The 24,367-nt window shown below is 38.4% G+C and overlaps 1 protein-coding gene across 3 annotated transcripts in view; it reads right to left on the bottom strand.

The window, feature by feature from the left end:
* Nucleotides 1-4,690: 4,690 nt before the first annotated feature.
* Nucleotides 4,691-24,367, bottom strand: part of IKZF1 (IKAROS family zinc finger 1) — a 120,657-nt gene continuing 100,980 nt past the window's right edge. For 2 of the 3 annotated variants that reach the window (XM_075271059.1, XM_075271060.1), the window contains 4 exons: nt 19,254-19,421; nt 16,806-16,931; nt 11,953-12,087; nt 4,691-5,706 (listed from right to left, as the gene is read on the bottom strand). In XM_075271059.1, coding sequence (XP_075127160.1) covers nt 5,003-5,706; nt 11,953-12,087; nt 16,806-16,931; nt 19,254-19,421 — 1,133 coding nt within the window. In that variant the 3' untranslated portion in view covers nt 4,691-5,002. The remainder of the gene's footprint in view (nt 5,707-11,952; nt 12,088-16,805; nt 16,932-19,253; nt 19,422-24,367) is intronic. The other variant, XM_075271061.1, reaches the window with a different exon arrangement.

Below are 24,367 nucleotides of genomic sequence, written 5' to 3'. Positions count from 1 at the left end.
ATAAGGTCTAAATACAACCCAGCAATGTAAGTGTTCATTCCAAATTGACTGTTGAAAGGGGTTTTTCAGGACTGAGAATAATTTGGTCTGCTTCAATTCCAGTAAGAGCTCAACTTTTATTCAAGAGGCGTGTGTGGTCCATTCACGTGACTGAGGCTGAGCTGCAATACCACACACTGGCCATGAACAAGAGTGGAGCTGTTTTTACAAGGGAAGATCACAAACCTTTGATTCTAATCTCAGACAACCCTTGTCCAAAATAAAGTGTAATTCATTTTACCAATACACATAAATAAAAAATGAATATTTATAAAAGTGGTACAAAGATCTGAAAGATACAGTGGCAAATAAATAATATTTTACAAACATGTTTCTTTGTATCCAGTAGCTTTCACTCCTAGCATTTATTTTAGATGGTTAAATTCTACAATGTATGTTATGTTTCTGGAAATATTCTAAAAAATGTGAGCATAGCTACAGGAGGCAATATCATGCAAACAAAAGTCAGATAATGTTACTGACATAAGACTTGGAATGGTGGTCACATACATAGTGGTGAATATATAGTGGTGAAATATAACACCAAACAATAAAGACTGCATGGCAGATAAGATGACAATGTATTTCAGAACTAATTTTACTGCAAGAAAGCAACAACATACACACTAAGACACAAAGGAAATGCAGAGCACATGAGCTTCTGTACAAGTATGACAGTTGCCCTTTTTAGACTTAAGTGTAGGTGTTGATGCATGTCTACCTGTAACATACAGTCTACAGCATGGAATCAGGAGGTCACGTGCACTTATAGGAAAGAAAAAACCCTCAATTGTACGGTCACAACTGAATACACGCATGGGTGCATAAAAAGTTCAGCTCCACTTCAGAAACACATTTTCTGCCTATACAGTAGTTGTAGGAGCTAGCAGATTTCACATGTTAGATCATTTCTATAGATCTAGTGAAACCGCATAGATGTTATATGGAGATTCTGATTTATATTGTGTCTGCCACAAATGGCCATAGGTGATAATGACTTATATGGAAAAGCTCGAGAATATTCAGTGAGAGTGATAGAATGACAGGATGCCACTACTATTGGATTAATGGCATTTTGAAGAGTCAGAGGTAATTTTCCTGCTGTGCCGACTGGATGGCAACATACTGCACTGTAAACCAATGAAAAAGTACTGTATAAAGGAGTGCGCTATATACCACTAGTATATAGTTGGACTGTGTACTGTTCTTAAAGGGAGTCTATCACCAGGGTGAAGCATATTAATCCAGCAATACAGATAGAGCAGGCTCCTTAGAATGTAATACCTTTTCCCCCATGAAAATCCATTTTAGACCCACCTGAATGTAATGCCTTTTGCGCCATGAAAATTTGTATCTCCATTGCTAAGATATTGATTTATTTCATAATATGGAAATGAGCTTTTTTCAGCACTGAGGGTGATTCCATTGCTCCAACCTGCTATGCTGTCCTAATATACCAGCATGAACTTGAGAACACAGCGCAGGTTAGATTTCGGCATAGCTCCCTGGCCCAGTCACTGAAAAAAAAGTTAAGGGAAGGCGTGTCTAGCATAGCAGTATAGTGCAATGGAGCCACCCTCCATGATCCAGACTGCTCATTTGCATATTGTGAAATAAATAACTATCTCAGCAAAGGAGGCACACATTTTCATGGGGCAAGAGGCAATATATTCAGGTGAAACTAACCTATTTAACTGGGTTGTTGGTTTAATATGCTTCACACTGGAGGCAGAGTCTCTTTAAAGGGAGTCTGTCACCAGAACCAAGCATATCAATCCAGCCCCAACAGATTAGGTTAGGGTTACCTGAATTAAGCAGTGTTTTCCCCTATGAAGTGCATCCATTGCCGAGATATCGCTGCTATTTTTCAATATACAGATGAGCTCTTTGCAGCATTGGCAATGCTCCCATTGCTCCAAAGAGCTCATCTGTACATTGACAAAAATGGTAAGATATCTGCAATGGAGGCACTAATTCACAAGGAAAAAGCACTGTTTGATTCACATAAACTAATCCATCTGCGGGCTGCATTGATTGTTGGGCTCTAGTGACAGACTCCCTTTTAAGTCACAGCCTAGACTGTGTAACATGAGTTACAATATTAATTGGTTTCCAGATGACCATTGTAGGATGTAATTATAGTATGGTTCTTAAGAACCCAAAATGTCACCAAATATATGAAAAAATGAATATTAAAACCATCTGATAACTACAGTAGTATAGATATAGCAAATTCTTACAAAGAAAAGTCAGAAAAAATTGTGGAAGCTGTAACTTGGCTTTCTATTAGAGTGATTGGAGCTTTTGCAGGGTACTGTACGGTACAGTGCACCCAAAACTAACATGGAGCAACCCTTACCTGCTGTTCCAAAGAGCAGCCCACCCTGGCACAAGTAAAAAGAAGAATAGGACATGTGGTACTGCACTATACATTAGAGAGGTGTAATATTTAGTCATGCAGGGCATGAAGGTCGTTAATGCGGGGGTGTACTGAGTTACCAGTGGGATGAGCATACTGATTTTTTGGAAACTCCAGCTAAGTAAAAGTAAGCGTTCAGCTATATTATGGTTATGAATTAAATACAGCAAACGCCGGTTCTTAGAAACCTGAAAATAACAATTCATGGACAGTCTTACGCAGAAAAAAATGTATACAGTTATATTGAAAGGTACAGTTAGGACTGTTAGATTCTAAGATATTGTAGCCCAAGGTATGCCAAAAGCACACAATTTAGGCATATATTTGGCCATTTTAAGTTTATAAATGCCTGTAGATTTTCTTTGCGTATGCTAGGACAATGCACTACAGACATGCTTTACTTAAGACTATTTGGTAAAGAATGTTTGCGTATTGTTTAACCAGTTTATTTCCATTAACTTTCTTCCCTCACCAGGAAATGCAGTTATATATGTAGATTACCTTGCCACAGATCATAGCAATAGAATGCAAAATATATGGTGATAGTTATGTAAAGCTGAATATAAATTCTATTTATCCATAACAGAAAATAATTTATATAAAGTATACATTTCTATTCAAGCACAGTATGGGGTGTGATCCATGGGGTTCAGGTTTTTTTCCATTAAGGCACAAACATATCCGAGTCTGTGCAAGTACTACGCATTTAGTGCCAAGAAGGAATCAAGGGACCGAATGTGATCGCATGATTTTTTTTTCTTTTTTTCCTCTGGACAATTTATCCAGAGAATCATAGACAGCCAACATTTTTGGCAGACACCTTAGAAAACCAGAACAGATCTTAAACATTATAAGAATACATGGCTACAGCTTAGAAACAATTACTGTAAATTGTAAAATACGGCTAAAGTACCTTCATATAAAAACATAAAAGCATCAATTTTTGTTGTTTTGAAAATGGAAAAAAATGTCCTACAGTTTGTTGAGGAATTTATCAACATTCTGAGGGGCAACACAGTGGCTCAGTGGTCAGCACTACAGCTTTGCAGCACTGGAGTCCTGGGTTTGAATCCCGCCAGGAACGACATCTGCAAGGAGTTCGTACATTCTCCCCGTGTTTGTGTGGATTTCCTCCCATTCTACAAAGAAATACTAATAGGAAATGTACACTGTAATCCCTATATGGGGTTCACAATCTACATAAAAAAAAAAAAAATTCTGCAAACCTGACCAGTCATCAGCTCTAAATCTCGTGTTTCTGTCTGGAGTTGTAATGGATCCTTACTATGGCTATTGGGAAATGATTGTGCGTGATCATAATGGCTGTAATGGCAACATAGAAATATTTTTCCATTCTAAACATTGGACATTTTAGCAGAACCCAATGGATCTTATTATAAGCCAAAGTTTTCCATTTGGAAAACTGGAAACCACAACACATATATGAACATAATGTATAAATAACTAATCGTGAGTTATGGTGATGTTTAGTTCTTATTAATTCTGTCTATTATCTGTTGTCTCATGTCTTATTGCGCTTGTTTGTAAATTTTTTCAGTTGCGGTCAAAGATTCATCGATGACATCAATTTTGGATAGACTATGGAGCCTGAAAGGAACCTAATTCATTAAGATAATTCATTTATTTATTGTCTTAATAAATTATTCTCTTTATTCCACAATATGGGAATTTATGTATTACCAAAGATTCATCCATGACTGTTTGTAAAATGGTGAAATATGTACAAGAAATACCCTGTGGATAGTCTGGCTCTTCAAGCTCTACACATTGTTAACATCATTCACTACTATGTACAAGTATGTAGTCATAACACTATACCGCTGGTAGTTAAAATTTTAAAAGCATAAAAAATGGCAATGAAGCTTTTCAGAATGAAATTTTATACCAGAAGCTATAAATAAGTCCATATTATACAAATGTGTAGAATGCTACTGTCAGTTATATAAAGAAATGCATAAAAATTGATGGCCAATATTTACAGTAATGTATTGTATTTTGCCTTAAATATTTATGTTCCATAATAAAGTGAAAATTAACATGGAAATGATTCCCATCAGCAATCACAATGCCCGTTTGCTATAGCATAAAGCATGACATAAATTATATACTTAAAGAATTTGCTTGAAGACTAACTTTTGCAAAAAATAAAATAAAATAATAAAGACTCCTTATTCTGGCAAGAACTTTCTTTTAGTTTTATACTGTATATATTCTAGAAAGGTACAATGGACAGATGCTAGCTATAAACAATGATGCAAGGTATATATTTATTATACAAACACTTTTAAAAGATCTCCAAAAACATAATGCTCAAAAATGAGCCACCATGTTACAGTAACGATAAAAATTGTCTTAAAAAATGCATGCCCCCTCAATGAAAAAAAGAAGTTCAGTTGTTTGGTGTAGTCAGTGGAAAGCCACTGCATTGTTGAGTTCATAGATGGTACGTGAAAGTTTTACTCTCGCAAAACATTTGTGCTTTTTACGTGTAGATCACTAAAATCATTGTGGAGGGGAATTGGCTTAACCCATGTTGAAACGGTGTTCGCCTCGTGTAATATGTGATGAAAACTCATATCTATCTTGGCTCTGGTAACCACACATGTTGCACTCAAATGGATCGCGAAAACCATGGCAGCCCATGTGGATGGTGTACATGACGTGATCCAAGAAGAGAACCCGACAGTGCTCACACTTGTGGACTTTTACTGCCTCCCCGTTACCACCGATAACTTTGAAAGCATCTTGAGAATTGTCATTGGCAGCTCTGTATGCATCAAATGGCTTATTTTCTTTCACAGACAGCCCATTTCTGGTATTAGGTGCTATGTGACTAGTGAGATATATAAGTCCTCCCCTCTCCTCATTGTTGCTTTCGGTGTCTGTGGAATCTTGACAGCTGTTACTTGGGGAGACTTCCTTCTCCGAAGAAATGCATTTAACCTGGGAAAGTAACAGCAGGTTTTCTACTGCACTTTCATGGGCTGCCTGGTTGGTGTGAGAGGCAACGTCAGCATGGGGTTTATGTAGGGCATACATTGTGTTAATAGCTGGAACCACATCAGGCCCACCTGGTGGTGTCTGAACCAGTGGACGCAAGGATTCTGCTCCTAAGTATGTAATTGCATTATTGATGGCCTGATCCATTACATGTGTCTGCATAATTTCATTCTCCTTTTCGAAATTACTGTTTGCATCATATGGCAGGTCTGACAGACGTTTCTCACCTAAGAAAAACAACATATAAACTAGTTATGTATCTCTTTTGACTTTTTTTTTAAAGTATTAATAAAAAAGCAACATATCTATTTAAAAACAGAAACAAATTGGAAGCAGAGCAGCAAAGACCAAAAGGAAAAAAACCCTCCCACTAGTTCACTAAGGCTAAGGCCTCACGCTGCGGAAATGCAGCTTTTTTTGTTGCAGATTTTGTTGCGGTTTTTTGAGCCAAAGCCAAGAATGGCTAAATAAGGAATGGGAAATTTATAGGAAGTTCTTATATTCCTCCCTTCTGCTCAATCCACTCCTGGCTTTGGCTCAAAAAACCAAAACAAAATCTGCAACAAAAAAGCAGCATTTCTGCAATGTGGGGCCCCAGCCAAAGGGTGGGTTCACATCTGCGCCCCGTCTCGAACCAAAGTATCAGCATGCAGCAATTCAGTGAAAAAAATAGAACATTATTAGCCCATATGTGCACATTTGGTTTAATAAAATCCTCTTTTTTTCACTGAATTGCTATGTGCGACCCAGGTTTGTCTATCTATCTATCTATCTATCTATCTATCTATCTATCTATCTATCTATCTATCTGTCTATGCAGTATTATATATAAATAAACAATATTAATCAGCATGTAAAAGGCTTGTCTGGGATAATTAAAATGAAATGTATGCAGAAAGGGAGGGCCAGAAAATAAAAGAAATCACTGATATTTAGCAGCATCCCTTCATTCCTGGGCTTGGTGGGCAGTCACTGCTGCCACTTTGTTAGTACATCGAGTAGCTGTGGTGGCTGCACTGTTCCTGCTGACGTGATATTACTGGCTGGCCACAGGAACACAGGAAACAGGTATCATTGCATATTTAGTTTCTAGCTCTCTTCTGCTGCAAGGCACTATACAAGGCACTTGGACAAACACAGTTAAAAAAAAAATCAGTATTTATATAAATAAGTTACTGAGAAAACAAGACTTCTGAAAAATAACATAATCATAGTACCAACTGAAATGACCTAGTGTTCTATTTAATTCCAATAAGAATAAAAAATTCATTTAACAAGGCTGATAGATTAAGACTAAGGGCTAGTTCACATGGGGGGTGATGGGGCGAATTTTGACCCCGAGAGTGACACGGGGAGCTGCGTCACTCTCGGGTCAAAACCCGCCTGCCACAACTGTCGCGGCTTCCCCCTCCAGAGTTGGCTCAAATGAATGGGCCAACTCCGGAGGTTGCTGTCGCCAGGCGGACACCACGGCTCAGAAGATAGGGCAGCTTGCTTCTTTTTTCCGCTAGTGACATGAAAAAGAATGCTAGTGATTTCCATAGACCACTATTGTGAGGGGGCAGATTATGAAGTGGATTACGTGATTACTAATCGGTCTTCCCCTCACTAAACTCTCCCCTCTACAATCTATTCCTAATGCAGCAGCCAGACTCATCTATCAGTCTAGACGCTACAGCGATGCCTCCGGTCTGTGCCAGTCACTACATTGGCTGCCTATTCATTATCGAATAAAATATAAAGTTATCACTCTTATCCACAAGGCTCTCCATAATGCTGCATCTCCCTACATTTCCTCCCTCATCTCTGTCTACCGGCCAACCCGTGTTCTCCATTCACTCAATGACCTAACACTTACAGTACATCCTCTATTATCAGAACTTCCCATGCTCGTATACAAGACTTCTCTGGAATGCTCTACCCCAGACAATCAGATTAACTCCCAATTTCTACAGCTTCAAGCGCAAATTAAAGACACATCTTTTCAGACAGGCCTATCACAATTCTTAATGTAAACCCTTCCGTACTGTCATTAGAATCCCCAAAATGTAACCCTCCTCTGTTCCAGCTCCCACATTACCCCATGGTATGATGCCATTTCAGGCTAACTCTATATGTCCAAGCTCCATCCACATGTTAAAGGACACGACTGGTGATGGCTCAAAGTTTTATGTATGTGTAATGACAGTAACCTCTATTACAAAATTGTCTGACCACTGTATAAGCAATGCCGCCCCTGCTACCTCTTGTGTCACCCCCTCTACCTCATAGATTGTAAGCTCTTGCGAGCAGGGCCCTCAGTCCCAGTGTGTGAAATGACTTTTCTTGTACTGTATCTTTCTGTCTGTATTTGAACCCTACTAATTGTACAGCGCTTCAGAATATGTTGGCGCTATATAAATAAAATTTATTATTATTATTATTATTGTTATTATTACGCGCCATAATCTGCCTCCTCTGTGCCCGTGTGAACGGGCCCTAAGGCTAAAGCCCTAGGCAGTGGGCTGCAGCAAAATAAAAAGCCGCTGCGGGAAAAACCTCGATGCATTGCTTTTCACAGAAAGTCTGCAGAGCTTTCCACTGCATTCTGCTTCCATTGTACCAATAGAGAAACCACCAGTGTTTCCGTAAGTATAATTGACATGCTGCATTTTTTTCATCCAACGCCAAGAGTGGCTCGCTTCTAGCGAATCCCATCCTCACATTGCAGAAAAATACCCACAGCAGAAATGCTGTGATTTCCAAAACCCTGGAAAACTCTGCAGACTTTCTGTGAAAAGTGCTGCGGGACAAAACTGCAATGCGTTCCACCACAGTCTATCCCCCAGCACTAGAGATGAGTGAACACTGTTCAGATCAGCCGATCCGAACAGCATGCTCCCATAGAAATGAATGGAAGCACCTGTGACGCTGACTTTGCTGGCGGCCGGCCGGCGTCACAGGTGCTTCCATTCATTTCTATGGGAGCATGCTGTTCGGATCGGCTGATCCGAACATTGTTCGCTCATCTCTACCCAGCACTTTTTCACTGCACCCGTCTATGTGGGGCCTTAGCCAGACATACCGTAAATAGAAAAAAAGAAAAGAAGTCATTCTATTCTATTCCTCTCTTCAAGATCTATTCTTGATTTTGACCAAAAAAAACAAACAAAAACTGGACAGCATTAAAATCTACTGTGCCCTATACTGCCTAGTATGTATTCACCTAAACGATGGCAGTTCTCAGTTCAGGTACAATGTAATATATTACTTACATGTTCTACTAAAAGAGCACACAATATAGATTTTCCAGTTTTCTTAAATACTTTAAGACAAGGTGTTAGAAGTAAGACTATGACACATTTAAGTGTTCAGATGCATTCCATTTCATTACTTTTGTGGCTTCCTAAACTGTGTTTGTGAGCTGAAGGAGCCGAACTACACATAACCAGAACAGTAAAATTAGACATGACAGGAAACACTTAGGTTCATGTGTGCTGGAAAATACTGGGCTGGTTATGTGGTTACCGAGCCTGTATATAAACCGCTAACTGAGCAAAGCTAGAAACGCGGGGAGTTGCTGTATGTATATCTCTAGATAAAGTCTACACATTGTTTTTTTGTCATAAGCACATGCAATGTGTCTTTTGTTTGTGATCTGCCTGAAGACAAAAGAGAAAGTTTCCTTGCTGACAGTCAATTTGAGTAAAAAACACATTTTTATTCTTAGTGTTCATTCTTTTTTATATTTATTTGCACAAAACTAAAACATTGATTAGAGATTTAGTTATCTATCCTCTAATAGTATTAGGCTTTATCAGCCATGGGACTGCTTGCTATACTGAAGAAAACCAAGAATTTGATTGAATCCTGTCCTGTTAGATCAGGAATGGCTTTCACTGGCTCTAAACGGAGCACCAGCTTTACTCTCCAATAATATTCAAAAGTGACAGGTTATTGAGTATTAAATGCTGTGTGCACAGTACGTCAGCTGTATCCATAGGGATCTATTCACCAGGGTTTCACTATATGTAACATGTACTGTACATAATTGTGCGTACGCAGTAGTACCTGCTGGAGGTATTTGCTATAAAATCTTCCCAATATATACAGTAAACAAAAGACTCATATGCAATGTGCATAATGCCGTACAACTGCTGGCTAAGGATGTACACATTGAGGCAAGCTAAGAATGTAAGCACGCAGGTGCTGGAAACTGTGGCACCAAATGTAGCTGTAACAAATTGTCAAGGTTACCGACAACCTAACACAACTATAATATGGGTCAGGGCAGAAGCCATATGTTTTGATCTATTGATCTGGTCCTACAAAATCAGGGAACCCTTTCCTTAGGTTGAGGCCAAATGTTGCAGACAACCTGCTTTTTTATTGCAGATTTTGATATGGTTTTTTTTTTATCAACTTTGAGCCACACTTGGCTTTAGATCAAGAAAAAACATCAGTAAAATCAACAAGAAAAAAGGAGCTTTTCTACAACATATGAGCGTTGGGTCACAACTAGGATTTTATACACAGCCACACAGCACTTTGCTGAATTTTCTGTAGAATTTTTTTTTTTTTGGTCAGATGTTACTTTACATTCAAAATGCAGCATGTTCTAGGTATGAAGGTTTTTTTCTCACAAGTATTCCCATGAACTTCTCTATAGGACATGAAATATGACACTGCAATGGCAAACGTTATAGTATTTTTGTGATTTTTTTTTTTTAGCTTGTAACATTTAAAGCCAGTTTATTTTTATTAAAATATAATTTTCCTGTTTTAAAAAAAAATTGTAAGAAACAGGGGAGAGGTATGAAACTCCTGAAAATTCAAGTTGCAAATAAAGGTGCAGCATGGCAGTTAGCAGTAATCCACATATAGTTGCTGAGGCTCTACCGCAAAGCTTACAAGCTCAAAGTCAAAATCGGAGATAAGACGGATGCATTGAAATCCATTCACTTGAATGGGGGCTAATCACATGACCGATTTCATGACAGTTCGTTCTAATGGGCCATCAAAATATAGGTTATGTTCTATTTTAGTCTGCTTGCACCAATCCCTCAATACACTCAAATGTAAGAGTAATGTGCGAAAATAAGTGCTCTTCGGGTGCAAAATGTTCATGAAAGATTTTTCATAGCCATTTTGCACAACATCCGTGTGAATGCAGCTAAAATATCATGTTGCACCAACACTGTTTTTTGTTGCAGAGATTTCAGCGTTTTCTTGACCCAAAACTAGTAGTGGCTATATAAGAAATGGGACTTATCTAAGAAGCACTTATACTTTTTCATTTGCAATAAAAAAGCAGCCTTTCTGCAACGTGGGGCCTTAGCCTTAAAATTGCTCTGTCACCTGTAATAAACCAATCAGCACTGATGAGAACACTGACAACAGACACATGACAGTATATAAGCCATACAAATGGAGGCTCTGGGGATGATTTACAAGACCTTTTAACACCATCTAGTTTAACCCATTAACAGAATCTTATGAAGGTGCAGCTATATGAAGTAGCATATAGAACACTTTCTATGTGGTCAGTATTAGCATTAGTATTGTGTATTAGTATTAGTAAGCCAATACCAATAATAGGTACAAAACACAGAAGAGGTACAAATCTTTTCATTACAGTTATTCTCTCTGCAGGTTCCACTTCTGATCTTGGTGTACAAATGCTGACCTGTACAAATGACCTTATTGAAACCGTGTCTGTCTTAAATAAGATGCCCATATAAATGCCTTGAACATCAGCAGAACTAACTGATATATATGGGGTGGTCATTTAACTGGTGTTCCCGGGGGTGTCTTGTTTGTCTCTCAACAGATGATGTTGGGGAAGTAAAGGATCAAGCATGTTGAAGTCGCCAAATCCTTTTTTTTTTTGAGGTGCAGTAGGTGACTGCCAGATGTGCCCTATTCCCCTCTCCACAGTCAGAACACATGCAGGCTTTGGTAAGCATAATATGTTCTGAGCCACAAAAGCCAGAGATGAGTAGTAATATTGCCAGGGACTACGCATATTAGTAATACTGTAGGTAACGGAAAGTATGAGAGGAAAAAGTAAGGTCAAAAAAGAAATTAGAATTAATAGTGATCTGATAATTCCAGCAATCTGATTCATGTCAAATACTTTTTCTATTGCTTGTTAGTTAAAAATACTAAACAAAAAAGTAAATTTCCATCAGTGATTTTGTCTGTCATTTTCGTTTGATCAAAAATAAACCATATTATCTGAATATTTCCGTTACATCTACTGTACAATGACTAGCTTTATATTTATTAAATATACCTGATTTAATCTGATATATTGCTATATATTGTATTCGATATACATTTAGTAGGTATTCGCTAATGCTGCATGGAAACTATAGAGGTATATTTGGTGATTATTTTTTGGAGATCTAAGATGGGAAGATGCTTTAACTTCTGACTCATTTCATCTAATCTACAACGGTTTGGGCATTAGACTAAGGTAAATTAAGGCTTACCAACAAATTTCTGAGGCATACAGCTCTTACGTTTGGCAACATTACTTGCAAGTCTGTCCAAAACAAGAGATCTTTCAGACCCAAGCTTAGATAGGTCTTCTGCCATTTCAGTGTGATTGGCCTCTTCTTTTATTGCTATAATAAAAGGAAATAAAGGTTGTCAAAGATACAGCTCATGCACAAGACACAAGTCAGTGACGTGTGAAATATTTTATGAGCTGCAAATAATATTAGGAGATGGATAAAAGCTATGATTAATCTGGGACACATAATCAGCATGGACATTGCATTGTTGCAAGTAGGATCGGATTTTTTTCATTTCCAATCAGAAATGCTTACTGAAAACCATGACAGAAATATGGAGGTATGACAGACAGACTTCACTGTGCTTTTAGAACGCTATGGTTTTATCAACAACTCTGCAAATTGTTCAGTATGTTAACTGATACTAACACTGAAACTAGGAAACTCTACCAGACATATAACAGTCTCTGTTACTCTGAGCCACCAGTTTGCATTGTCCTGCCAAGTTTCAGTGGTATTCACTTCAGTTTTGCTTTGAGGGTGGAAAGACACAGTTTTATGCAATCACATTCTCTTCTATCCTGAGGAAATGTAACTCACTCTAATGTATTCCTTAAAGAGGACCTTTCATCAGATTGGGCACAGGCAGTTCTATATACTGCTGGAAAACCGACAGTGCGCTGAAGAAATGCCGACAAAAAAAGCTGCATTTCTGCAATGTGGGGCCTCAGCCTAAGAAGGGGTTTACAAGCGGACACTATAGACTATAATAAGGTCCGCCAGGTTTCCGCCCAGTTTCCGCTGGTTTCATAATAAAAAGATCTTGCAGGACTTTTTTCTCTGCCAATTTTAGGTGGAATCTTTGTTGGAGACTCCTACAGAGACGTGAATCCAGCTCTGCTGGTTACATATGAGAACATGTATTTATATCCCTGTTATGTGGGGCTTTCATGGATATAATAAAAATGGCAAATCTTCGCCAGCTCGTTTATAGTCTCACAAAAGATGTCCAAGGGTATGTTCATGTGAGCTGGATGGCACCAGTAGTGCCCATTTCACAGCTTGTTACAGCAACTGTGTAACGTGTTTATTGTCATGCAACTGGTACAGCTAAAAGAAGTTTACTGCCAAAAAACTACAGTAATATGTCTGCAGTTTTGCTGCGCAACACATTTCCAGTGCAATTTTGAGATTTACTGTTGCCAATGTATTTGGACTAACTAAAGAGTTACAGTTACCTTTAAGCCCCATAACAGTATAACACCATGCATTAAACACTTCAGTATTGGACCTTTCACCTTATTAGTTTGTTTTTTTTCTTAAAGAAGGAGCAGACATATGATGTCACCTGTGCAGAGGCCGAGCAGACAAGGGCTACTTTGACCTCAAGGCTAAGGTCCATCCTAGTGAGACGCAGCAAAAAAAATGTTGCAGAAAAAAAACGCAGCGGAAATGCATTGCGTGCATGCATTGCATAGAGTTTTCCTCTGCATATTTATTGCCCCTATTACACCTATACAGAAACTGCCAGCATTTCTTCAGATATAATTGATGTGCTGCGATTTTCAAAAATGTGGCTATTTATGAAAATGCAGTTTTTCGCACTGCTTATTTTTTTCTGCAACATGTGGATGGTATTAGGGAGAATCCCACCCACTTTGCAGGTACTGTATAAGGAAGCGTTTTTGCTATCTGGGGCTTCAGCCTTAAAGCAGTTTCCTATTGTCTATTTTACTGCATATAGGAATTGACTGAGTACATTTTATAGATTCTATGTAAAGCTGGAAAAAAACAAGGATGTCACAATGGTGCTACTTCTGGATGATAAACTTGTTCTGACTCAACTTCATACTAAAAATCTTTATTATGTATAGAATAACATCAAAGCATTAGAAGTCTCTTCCTTATCGTGTTACAGGGTGTTAGTAACCAACTATGAATAGTAATATTAAAGGGGTTTTCCAGGCAGAAAATCTTTTTTTTTTTTTTTTTAAAGGTCTGTTAGTGCTAGTAATCAGTTATTAAGTGCACCCATATACCTTTAGCAGTGTTTGAAGTGATTTCTGGGTGTCTCTGGTTGCTGCTGGCATCCTCTGCCTTTGTTTATAGGTGTTAGCCTCCTGCTATGCAGCTTCCTGTGTAGCTGTTACACTAGTTCCCTCTCACTCAGCCCTCCTCTCACTCCGTTACAAAACCCTCCCTGTCTCAATAGCCTAGCCCCTCCCACCTTCCTTGTCTCACTAAGCCTAGCCCTTTCCACCCTCCCTGTCTCACTAAGACTAGTGATCCTGCCCATTACTAGCCCCTCCCACTCTCCCTCTGTCTCCATAGCTAACCTATTCCGCTAACTACTAGAAGACACAAAGAGGGGAGGAGCCGTCCCGGACACAGGAAGGCTTAGTAAGTATTGATGTGGATAGGAGGGGGTTAAGAGTGATGGTGACGTTCCATTTCGGAAGCGGTGAAATGGAACTTCATCAGATTATCAGAAAGTGTCCCTGGGGTGGTCACAAGACTGCTCCAGGGATATGGGTAATTATCGATTTTTTTATTTTTTTTTATTGAAGTAAATTAGAAGTTAGTTGGGGAGGTAGTTTAGTTTAGGGGTTATCAGTTTATCATGGACAATATGATATTAATATGATATGAATATTTAAATAGCATACTGTAGAGTCTTTTTGTAATTATGTGTCATTTAACTGTACCAAAGAATCTGTTCAAGTGCAGATTTTAATGGGCAGTGCCCAGATTACATTGCATTGCTAGTAACAGAACATTACCTCTGCTCTAACACTTACTACTTTTAAAGATTACTGCTTGAGATACCCCCATGCCAGAGGTATTATCACACAAATCTATTCCAACCTAATTCATACTTCCTGAAATGGGAACTGGACATGGGCTTTACTCTTACTGAAGAGTAATGGTCCCAGATATGAGAGGTAACATGCAAATGTGCTCCAAACACGCTCATGTTAGAAATATCTTTTAAAGTGTGATTCAGGTGGTATATGGTGCATATTATTTTACCTGGTTGTTCAATCAATTGCTTCAGAGGGTGCCCATAATCAAATGCTTCATTTCTATTGGTCTATCCCTGATACAAAAAGCCATGATACATGTCTATTATCTTTTCTAGTCGGTATCTGATCACAGTATTCAAAAGATTCCCTGGGAGAACCTACTGAATAAGCAGATTGAGAATATTCCACCAAACTTTTACAAATTGCTTTCCTGTTTTTTTTGTTTGTTTGTTTGTTTTTAGCTAGTAAACAAACTATAACCTCTGTGGCAAAAAGATCCTCTCTTGATTTCTCTGAAGTCAAATGTAGACTAAACTGGTACATGAATAATGAGAAACTTTCATCTTGTCAGATAAATATAGAAATACCCTGATTTGATCCCCTTGGATAAAATATGTTATCCCATCTCCACATGACAGACCCTATAGAAACTGGCTATCCCACTATACCTAGTAGGTCCAGACCACCCTGCGGGAGAACTCCCCCTCTCCCCAACTTTTTCCTTCTCTTTCTCTTCAGTCCTCTCTCTGTTCTTTATCCTTCTTTAATCTGTTATATAGTTAAATTCCTTTTGATTATTGATATGCATATTTTTCAAGTTATATGGGACATTTTCAAAAACATCTTAAATTATTCCAAACATATGCCATTTGAGAATAAGTGTGTTAAAAATCATAGAAAACCAATGTGGCATTAAAAAAAATTATAAAGAGAAAAATAAATTGTGCAAAAGAGAAATAAGGGCAGCAGAGAGAATAATTGCCAAGGAAAGTAAAAATGATCCAAAATTATTCCTTGTCTACATAAATAATAAGAAAGTGAAATCTGACAGTGTAGGCCCTCTCAAAAATAATCTTGGTATAATGATGGAGGAGGATGAGGAAAAGCAGATCTATTAACAATTTTTTTCTGTACTGTAGTTACACAGGAAAATCCAATGAGTAGAACGTGAATAACTGGATATAACGTATCTAGAGCAAGTGCAGAGAAGGGCGGATAAGATAGAAGGGGATAGCTTGGATTGGAATACAATGACAGATTAACAAACTTGGAGTTATTCAGTTTAAGTCTGGGGCCCCACGTGGCATAAACGTTGCCCATGGCGGAAACGCTGCAGAAAAAAACATGGCATTTTAAAGTCACAGCAAAGTGGATAGGATTCTAGAAAATCCGATCCCCACTTTGTTGTAAAGAGGGCATCCTCTATATCTAGAGGAAAGAACATTTCACCATTTACTATAACATCATTGAGACTGTGGAAATCATTCAATCACAAATGTGGTGATGGTGAATTTATTGTACATGTTCAAATAAGGCCTATATGGAAAAATATTACGTTATGGGTTGTAGATTCTGGTGAAGACAAGATGATCAAGGGATTGCTGGATTTGGAATTAGGAATATTTTCCTCTGACATGGGGCAACTGGTATCAGCCTGAACTAAACTGACATGGGGCAACTGGAATTATTCTTGTGGGATTTTTTTGTGTTCCTCTGGGTCAACATTGTAGGGTTATAGGTTGGACTTGATGGACCTGTGGCTTCATCCAACTTCATCTACTATGTAACTATATACTGGACGTCTCCTTTTCTGATCCCTATGCCATGAATTCTTCTCAAGTTGGCTTCCGTTGAATTGTATTTACTGATGTACTAAAGATGTAAATATATTGTGTTATACTTACTGTTACTTCAATGTTTTGTTACCATTGAAAATTGTTACAAATGTAAAAAATAAAGAAAATCAACAAATCCTATTAATTTGTTATGAGCCCATTCACGATTACAATTTATAAATTATATTACCTGAGTAAATGTTATTTTGTAGGCCCATACTTTGCAAGTAGTTATGACATCTTTCCTTATGTTCTTCCAAAGAACTTCGTTGTTTGTAGCTGCGTCCACAATAGCCACACTTATGTGGTTTACCAACTGCAAATTATAAAATAAAACAAGGTAAAATATTGTCTTCGGCCCAATGGTATTGTTATATACTGTACTACTCTGTAAAATCAGAACACAGTATATGGATAACAAATTTATATTTTGTTTTAGAAATATTTCTTCATTTTAGAGTAATAATGATCACAGTCTTGCACATGCTCTGAAACAATATCTGTATGTTCCTCTGAATGTTTGGTAGTCTGGAAAACATTGCAGATTAAGTGCTGTCTACTTTATCTAGTATCTATCTTAAGCTAGGTTCATACAGTCCTATGAAAAAGTTTGGGCACCCCTATTAATCTTAATCATTTTTAGTTCTAAATATTTTGGTGTTTGCAACAGTCATTTCAGTTTGATATATCTAATAACTGATGGACACAGTAATATTTCAGGATTGAAATGAGGTTTATTGTACTAACAGAAAATGTGCACTATGCAATAAACCAAAATTTGACCAGTGCAAAAGTATGGGCACCTCAACAGAAAAGTGACATTAATATTTAGTAGATCTTCCTTTTGCAAAGATAACAGCCTCTAGTCGCTTCCTGTAGCTTTTAATCAGTTCCTGGATCCTGGATGAAGGTATTTTGGACCATTCCTCTTTACAAAACAATTCAAGTTCAGTTCAGTTTGATGGTCGCCGAGCATGGACAGCCCGCTTCAAATCATCCCACAGATGGTCAATGATATTCAGGTCTGGGGACTGCGATGGCCATTCCAGAACATTGTTATTGTTCCTCTGCATGAATGCCTGAGTCGATTTGGAGCGTTGTTTTGGATTATTGTCTTGCTGACATATCCATCTCCGGCGTAACTTCAACTTCGTCACTGATTCTTGAACATTATTCTCAAGAATCTGCTGATACTGAGTGGAATCCATGTGACCCTCAACTTTAACAAGATTCCCGGTGCCGGCATTGGCCACACAGCCCCAAAGCATGATGGAACCTCCACCAAATCTTACAGTGGGTAGCAAGTGTTTTTCTTGGAATGCTGTTTTTTTTTTGGACGCCATGCATAACGCCTTCTTGTATGACCAAGCAACTCAATCTTTGTTTCATCAGTCCACAGGACCTTCTTCCAAACTGAAGCTGGCTTGTCCAAATGTGCTTTTACATACCTCAGGTGACTCTGTTTGTGGCGTGCTTGCAGAAACGCCTTCTTTCTCATCACTCAACCATACAGCTTCTCCTTGTGCAAAGTGTGCTGTATTGTTGACCGATGCACAGTGACACCATCTGCAGTAAGATGCTGCTGCAGCTCTTTGGAGGTGGTCTGTGGATTGTCCTTGACTGTTCTCACCATTCTTCTTCTCTGCCTTTCTGATATTTTTCTTGGCCTGCCACTTCTGGGCTTAACAAGAACTGTCCCTGTGGTCTTCCATTTCCTTACTATGTTCCTCACAGTGGAAACTGACAGGTTAAATCTCTGAGACAACTTTTTGTATCCTTCCCCTGAACAACTATGTTGAACAATCTTTGTTTTCAGATCATTTGAGAGTTGTTTTGAGTAGCCCATGATGCCACTCTTCAGAGGAGATTCAAATAGGAGAACAACTTGCAATTGGCCACCTTAAATACCTTTTCTCATGATTGGATAGATCTGGCTATGAAGTTCAAAGCTCAGTGAGGTTACAAAAACAATTTTGTGCTTCAGTAAGTCAGTAAAAAGTAGTTAGGAGTATTCAAATCAATAAAATGATAAGGGTGCCCATACTTTTGCACCGGTCAAATTTTGGTTTAATGCATGTTGCACATTTTCTGTTAGTACAATAAACCTCATTTCACTCCTGAAATATTACTGTGTCCATCAGTTATTAGATATATCAAACTGAAATGGCTGCTGCAAACACCAAAATATTTAGAACTAAAAATGATTAAGATTAATAGGGGTGCCCAAACTTTTTCATAGGACTGTATCTGTGCACAGGGATCCCAAACAATGGAGAGCTCCAGCGCACATATGATCCTAGTCTTAACCTAAACAATAAAACTCTGCATGTGCCTAAAATGGTATTTTACATCTACGATTGAGTTCACATTGGTGTTGGAGATTCTATTTGGAGCCTCTGTTGCAGATTCTGTTCTGCATACAGAAATTTTTTGACCAGAACAGGCACCCTACTATAGTAAATGGGATCTTTTGGGCTTAGCTGGTGCCAGTCATGTGTATTTGTTGTAACTGTGGACAGGATATTATATATCTTTACTTAAAGTTACGTATCTGAGTCTTCTGATCACCCAACTTTATGCATCAAGACAAATATTGTTGCCTGCTGTCCTACCTCCTTTGAACATCAGAATCACTTACCAGAATGTGTCCTGAGATGACCAGTGAGTGCATCTCGGCGTCTGCATGCATAGTTACACAAGTGACACTTAAAGGGCTTTTCACCAGAGTGTAATTTGATGTGACGGAGGAGGTTGCCTTTCTGGGTGAATGAGGCACCACATTGGTTGCACTGAAAAGGCCGCTCTCCTGGGATTAAAAAAAAATGAAAACAAAAAGAAACATTATATACAGATAACTTAACTATACATATAATTAAAATGAATAATATTTGCTATCTTATTACCTATTTATCTCATTATCTATCTATCTAGCTTGGATTGTATGTACTTATGTGTGAACAAAAATGTAACACAGTTACAAGAGAAAGATTTCAGCAAGAAAGTTGTTTTCTCACTAGCACTGTATGACTTCCGTCGTCTTCAGGTTTGATAGAACATGAGGCTTTTAGACTAGACCTGCCAGTTCCTTAACGCTTCACTGGCTGGGTCAATTTGATCTGAAAATCTAATTTTTTTTCTAAATCAGAATGGCACATCACAATGCAAATTCAACCTCATTTAAATAAAGTGACTGCAACATTTTTGTGTTGAAGAGCCACTCTTCCTGATCAGCAGTTTTGGAATAAACCAATATCCAATTTTGTATGTTGTGGCATTTGGTGTTTTTTTTTTTTTTTTTTTTTTAATGTAGCTTTTTTTTTCAAAGGGTCTTTAAAATATGCTACTGAAGCAGCAAAAATAAAAAGGGAACTCATTAAAAATGCATTTCAGGATCACAAGTTCATTTCAGCGTTACATTCTTATATTTAAATGAAAGGCACTTCATTATAGCAGTTATAATAACTTCTTTTCATTTACATTTTCCCATGTATTTTCCCTTTCAATTTCTTCTCCATTACCTGTCTGTCCCTAAGCGGCCAAATCAGGGAGGAGAATGAGAGGGTGAAATAAAAATGAGCAGGCAACACTGCGCTGAGGGACATTATCCATTATCCTTGCAGGATATTATCATGGGGTTTTGAATTAATAGTCTCAAGAGCTCACAAAACTCATAGCCCATGACTGTATGTTTAGAAAAGTGAAAACCTTCCCAAGAAGTATCAACAGTGCATTAACACTACTACAGTCTTCCTGCGGCAAGCTCCTTTATTGTAAACCTACAAACCCTATACCTACTGTACTGTGGAGCAGCATGGATATTACTATGTAAAAAGATGTCTCAGTATACAACCTTTAACTTAAAGCATTGGAGACCAGTGAAGGTTAATATTATCCCCTTTTTGGTTGTAATGATTGGTTTATATATTTATATCTAAAGTAATGTCACCAAAGTATTGTCTTCTTTTCACTGTAACTATTTCTCTCAACAAACTCCTATAAGCATCTAAGATATTTTTCATTCTTTCTATGTAAATGTATTTTCCACCAGGTAAAAATTCTTACAATGTGTTGAAAAAATATTAATATGCAATACAAGCCCCACTGCCTGAATTTCCTGATGCTCCCTACTTCCTTGTCCCTCCTGGAACACATAAGCATGGTTGCTCGGTGGTCCTAGGTTCAAATCTGACCAAAGGCAACATCTGCATGTTCTCCATGTGTTTGCATGGGTTTCCTTCTGGTACTCCGGTTTCCTCCCACATGGCAGAAAATATACAGATAGGTAAATTGGGTTCCTGAGCCTAGTGGGTGTCAAGGATTAGTAGCGTCTGAATGAGCCACTAACTCCCCTACTCCACCAAACTCCTCATGCTTTGAGTTCCTGTGAGAAAAGTGACCACTCAGCAAGCAGTATTTTCTGTGTGTTCATAGAAATCAGAACGCTGAGATCAGAGCAGAACCTAAGTGGCAATGAACTGGCGGGCGGGGGGCGGGGGTTTGGTGAAGTATGGCTTCTTATCACAAAAATCACTACCTAAACTTCTTTTAGGCTAAAAAAGCGCTGCAGAACAACTACTTTGGCAATGCAACGCGGTTCTTCCTGCAGCACTTTAGACAGAAAGTTCAAGGGGTTTTCCTCTATGGACTTTCTGTTACAATCATACCTATGAAGAAACCACTGGTGTTTCGGAAGTTGCAGTGTGTCTGCACCGCAGTTTTTACCGCAAAGTGGGCACGGGATTCGCTTTGCCCTTACAGTAACATGCCGCGACTTTTCCTTTAACGTTTCCGTAAATTGCTGAGTTTCCGTTCCATTGGGCTCTGGCCTTAAGGTAAGCACCTTATATGCTGTTGTAGGGGTGGTTAGTTTTATAGTAAACATACCTTTGTTGAATGAAAGTGCAGTCTTGCTGCTGAGAAAATCAACTTATATTCCATAAGCAAAGGAGCTGTTTGGTGCCTCATGCCCACATGTTGGAGCACTATCATCTTTTGTGGTTAATGCAAATTACTGTCCATGGGTCATGTCAGGGCGGGTTCACACCTGTGTCCGGTCTCCGCTTTGCAGGTTTCCATTTCCCGCCCGAGAAACTGGACAGGGGACCAAAACTGGCAGGCAGTTTTTAAACTCATTGATTTGAATGGACTTGCAAAGTGTCCTCCCGTGAGCGCCGGTGAGCGTCTTCTGCTCTCTGCGGTGAAACCGTTTTTTTTTTTAACCGGACACAAAGTCGGACATGCAGAAGAGGGAAACCTCAAAACGGAGATTGGGCGCTGGTGTGAACCCGTCCTCAGCCTTTTCAGTTTTCCAGACAGCACTGGATGGCAACCACAAAAGAAAATGGGTGCTTCAGCAGGTGTGGCCGCGAGTAAACAGCTCAGTTCCTAGTATGTAAACATTAGCAGGAGCTGTGCTGTCCCAGAGCAGCAGATATTCCAGGGTCTCGAGTGTTGGACCTTCACATATCTAATAGGCCATCAATATAACCTCTTTAAATTCTTAATGTATCCAGCTGAAGAGTCTCAGTGTGCATTCTTAAGAATCTTGTAGTATATAAAGACATAGTAGGACCGCATTCACTTTTGTGAGCACCATAGTATGGCTTTATATAATTAAAGAAATAAATAAGAAAATTACATTATTTTCCACATTATAGCCCAAATTTCAGACCCAAAACTTTCATATAAAGAGAAATGGTCATGCTGAAAATGCAGCATGCTACAGAGTAGAAAGAGCTGAGCAAACTGATATATAAATTTGTAGGGAAAGATTCAGTTTAACGTGTATTTCACTCTGGGCTTAATTGTCATGTGTTTCTACGCAGTGACTGACATCCTTCCCTTTATGAGTGTATATATAGAGATAGGTGACAAACACTGAGTAAGACTACTCGCTTGACACGTAAGCCCAGGATGAGCAAAGAATTACAGGAAAACATTATATTATGCAGATATTTTTTCATACAAAGTTCTATATAAATCTGCGTAGTTCCTCCTGCTCTATAGCATGCTGCCTGCACATGGCTTGCTTTTCAGTGTTACATGCTCAATATGCATTGACCTTAGGGTCAAATGTGGTCAATAGTGTAAAAATTTTTGCTTCCTCCCCAAAAAAAGATTTTAGTATATTTTAATTTGTTGCAAATAGCATTCAGTAAAAATTAGGAAGGGCACTCACCCACATCCAAGCTCGTCTTCATAAAATACTTCTTTTATTAAGGTAACAGATTTCTTTAAAATCAAGTAGTGCAGGGAGGGAATAGAGCATATCAGGCAAGTAGGCCTTTTTTTGGTTGTTGAGCACCCCCACAGCTCTTCACATTTAAGGCTACAATCCTCATACTTACCTTCAATTTATTGGGACTTTCATTTATATTTCTAGCAGTGCCATCCTATATTTCTTTTTCCTTAGCATTCAGTAAAACCACTAAGTTCCAATTCTCTTAAAAATCTTTTCTTGAATTATGCCATAAAATACATGTGTCTAATATCTGGCTTAAATTAAGGCCCCATATTATTGAAACATGGAGTTTTTGCCTGCTGCGGAAATGCATTTTAGGACAGAAACAGCGCGATTTGCCTGTGGCGGAAATGTAGCGGAAAAATCGTGGCGTTTTACAGTAACTGCAAAGTGGATGTGATTCATGTGAATTCCATGCCCACTTTGCGTTTAAAACCGCAGCGCGGACATGCTGTGATTTACAATACCGGCGCGGTTTTGGAAATCGCAGCATGTCAATTATATCTACAGAAGCGCTGGCGGCTTTCCCGTAGATATAATGGTGAGAGAAAGTCTACGGAGTAAAACTCTGCGAACTTTCTGTTCAAAGCGCTGAGGGAAGAATGGTGATGCATTCCTGCCATGGTTCTTCCTGCAGCGCTGTGGATCATCCCGTGGGGCCTTATAATACATACAATATATAATACATACAATAAAAACGAAAAACATAGTGCTGCACGAAAACACAGTGTGCTCATTTTAGCTGTGGAATTGGGAGCATTTTCCCTTTAGAATTAATGGGGAAAGGAAAAATGCAGAGAAACATGCACGCAAAACGTAATGCGTGTTCACAGCGTTTTTTAGCTATATTTCTCAGTTGGGAGCCTTGGCCTTACAATCTAAAACACATAATTCTAAGGACTAACTAGTCAGGTATTTTCTTGTAATTGTATAAATTAATTAACATTTAGGTCGGGACCCCACATGGCGTAAACATTGTACAGTCCCTGCAAAGTGTTTGGGATTCTAGCAAATCCCATCCACACATATTGGAAAATCTGATATGCTGCAATTTCCAAAACCAATTGTAGCATGTCAGTTATACCTACAGAAACACTTGTGGATTCCCTATAGGTATAAATGAAGCAGAAAGTCCACAGAGGAAAACTCTGCAGACTATATCTGAAAAGTACTATAGTAAGATTCGGAGAGAAAGTATGTATGCTGAAGCCTGGTATATTGAAAGGCAAATGGGAATGACCTTCCTTTTATTTATAGGACAAAACATTAACCTGTCCTGTTACATTACATATACTTGTTTGGCTGCTGATGTATGTAATATAACTGAGCTTTCAATCCCCTTGTGTACAGTTAGATGAATATTTTGATATACTCTATCCATATTATTCATACTTAGCTGATCTTAATTAGAAGAATTATTTAACATTAATGAGACCAAAAGAAGTTGCTACATAAAGGCCTTGGAAGGAATTGTTGGATTTTACAATTCTTTACCATTACAGTGTTGGCCA

The sequence above is a fragment of the Leptodactylus fuscus genome, chromosome 4 (genome assembly GCF_031893055.1).
Source record: "Leptodactylus fuscus isolate aLepFus1 chromosome 4, aLepFus1.hap2, whole genome shotgun sequence".
NCBI lineage: Eukaryota > Metazoa > Chordata > Amphibia > Anura > Leptodactylidae > Leptodactylus > Leptodactylus fuscus.
Note: the sequence above shows the minus strand (reverse complement) of the source record. Positions and strands in the feature narration are given on the sequence as shown.